The 2,630-nt window shown below is 40.2% G+C and overlaps 1 protein-coding gene across 1 annotated transcript in view; it reads left to right on the top strand.

Moving 5' to 3' along the window:
• The window catches only part of LOC129566734 (putative ATP-dependent RNA helicase DHX57), a gene marked incomplete in the record, with an annotated part of 9,666 nt that continues 7,036 nt past the window's right edge, over positions 1-2,630 (top strand). Inside the window, 3 exon segments of the mRNA XM_055442932.1 lie at positions 1-147; positions 275-1,590; positions 1,691-2,630. Of these exon segments, the coding sequence (XP_055298907.1) occupies positions 80-147; positions 275-1,590; positions 1,691-2,630 (2,324 nt within the window).

The raw sequence follows: 2,630 nt of genomic DNA, 5'->3' as shown, positions 1-2,630 counted from the left end.
GTCATTGTTGCAAAACAAAGTATGTTGAAGAGAAAATAACTTGCATTCGTGTGTTCAGCTGGTGAAAACAGTTGTTGCTATGGATGATGAGAGCCGACAATTGTTGGAGGATTGTTTCCTCCGGCCAATCGCAAATGCCCGTTCGACGTAAGTACAGTGTTTGATGGAATACTCCAAAAAGAAAATCATTTTTATTAAGAATAAAAATCACCTAACCTCAACCTTGAAAAAAAGTGACTCAACTGTTGATATCACAATGTTGTATTATATTTAGGAATGAGCCAAAAGCAAGTGAACCGATGAAGCCTTCCGTGAAATCAGAATTGCAGGTGGTGCGTTTGTCCGAGGGATCAAAGTTGGAAATTATGGACACGCTTCGCTTTATCCGTGGTCAAACGTTTCAACTGGGCCAAAAATCAAAGTACAAAGAGATGGGCACACGGCTAACCAAAGGATATTGGGAAGAACGTGGTAATCTAGTTGTGCAAAGTGTAAGAGAGTTGCGTATAGAAAAAACCGGCTGTCACATTACGGATCGATCAAAAATACAAAATTTATCGAAATTGGAAAGTTATGGATTCGATATAAATCACTGTGTTGAAGCACTAGAGCATTGTAATGGTGATACTGAAGCGGCGCTTGAATTATTGTATCGTCAATATTTCCCATCGATTTTCAATAGGACCGATAAACCGCGACCGGATGTCAGTGAAAATGAAGTGAATGAATTGCGCACAGACGAAATGGATGCCATGAAATCCATCTACGATGAGGGTGTGATTGAAGAAAAAGAACGCAACAAAGACTGGCTGCTTAGATTCAAAGTTAATCACTTGCTCATTTACTCCGAATCGGAACAAAAGAAACGCGCTTTGCTTGAACAGGAGCAAGAAAAGAAGAAGAGATACGGCGGCCCGAAGAAAACAATCGAACGGTGTAGAAATTTTCTGGCAAATGGCAAATGTAAATATGGAAATCGATGTCGATTTTCACATGAACTTGAACCAAATAAAACATCTGCCGATCCAAATTTAGACACGAATTGGTTCTTTTTGGAATTTCGATTTCCCAAGAGCAATCTGTATCCGTATGAAACGCCATTCATCGCTGTGAAAACAGTGTGTCCGGACATATCAAAAGTGCTGTGTTTACGAATAACTCGCCGCTGTTTAGAAGAAGCTCAACTTTTGGCAGCCGACGCAATGCCCAGTTTTTTTACAATTGCCGATTTACTACAAAATGAAGCGGATATTATGGACTTTTTGAAAAACGATCGATACATATTCCCCGATCCGAAAAAATCGGTGTTGCATGTTGGCGACGAAAATGTAAATGAAGTTGAAGAAATCAAGCCACGACCATCACACTACAAAAAGGGTTCAACTGGACGATCAGAATTTATGCAATTGAATGGCAATCAAATGATTCGAGACGATTTGAGTTTATGTTCACTTTTATCAAAACGCCAATCGAACGAAAGCTACAAACAAATGTTGGAATCACGAAAAAATCTGCCCGCCTGGCAAATGTCGGAGAAAATTCTAAATGCGATCGCATCGTCACAGGTGACGGTAATTTCGGGTGAAACAGGTAAATATCAATCAACTTTCTCCTTTTTTTGCACTCTTCTTTGACAAAAAAATGTGGCTTGAGTACTACTGAACAAATCGATTTTTGTTTGCTTTTCCAGGCTGTGGCAAGAGTACCCAAACTCCACAATTTATTTTGGATGATTATTTTGCGCAGCTTCAAAGTGCTTCGAAAAATAAAAAATCAGTAAATGATGCAGTAAATATAATTTGTACGCAACCGAGACGATTGTCAGCGATAGGTGTTGCAGAGCGTGTGGCAGCCGAACGATGCGAGAAAATTGGGAATATTGTTGGCTATTCCATTCGTTTAGAAAACAAAATATCGAGAGCGACTCGTTTAACATTTTGCACAACCGGGATTTTATTGCGTCGTTTACAGAGCGACCCAACGCTATCCACTGTCACGCACATCATCATCGACGAAGTGCACGAACGAAGCGAAGAATCCGATTTTCTTTTGGCCATTTTGAAAGATCTGTTGAAGGTGCGTAAAAATTTACGCGTTATTCTGATGTCGGCTACATTGAATGCATCACTTTTCTCCAATTATTTTCGTGGTGCGCCAGTTCTTGACATTCCCGGCCGCACTTTCCCCGTTGAACAACTATTTTTGGAAGATATTTTGGATCGAACTGGTTATGTGATTGAGCCAGACTCACAGTTTTGTCGAAAATTGAACAAGAATGATGAAAAAGAACTGATTGATGAGTTGGAATATGCGGATGTGCTGGCATCAAATGCTGAACCGCCAAAAACGATTCGTGACGAAAACTTGTGCATATCTGATGTGTATGCTCGATACAGAGGTTATTCGCGAGCCGTGTGCAAATCGTTGTTCCTGATGGATCCAATGAAAATTAATCCCGAATTAATCGAGGCAATTTTAAGGTATATTATCGATGTTGATGTATCGAAATGGTCAGATGAAGGTTCGATTCTAATATTTTTGCCCGGCTTTGCTGAAATTCAGCTGGTTCACGATGCACTCAACGATAGTTCCGTCTTCAGTCCACGCGCTGGAAAATTTATCATCGTACC

Source organism: Sitodiplosis mosellana, unplaced genomic scaffold (assembly GCF_009176505.1).
Source record: "Sitodiplosis mosellana isolate CC-2019 unplaced genomic scaffold, AAFC_SMos_1.0 Smas_scaffold_1, whole genome shotgun sequence".
NCBI classification, from domain to species: domain Eukaryota; kingdom Metazoa; phylum Arthropoda; class Insecta; order Diptera; family Cecidomyiidae; genus Sitodiplosis; species Sitodiplosis mosellana.
This window is presented reverse-complemented; position numbering and strand designations above follow the sequence as displayed.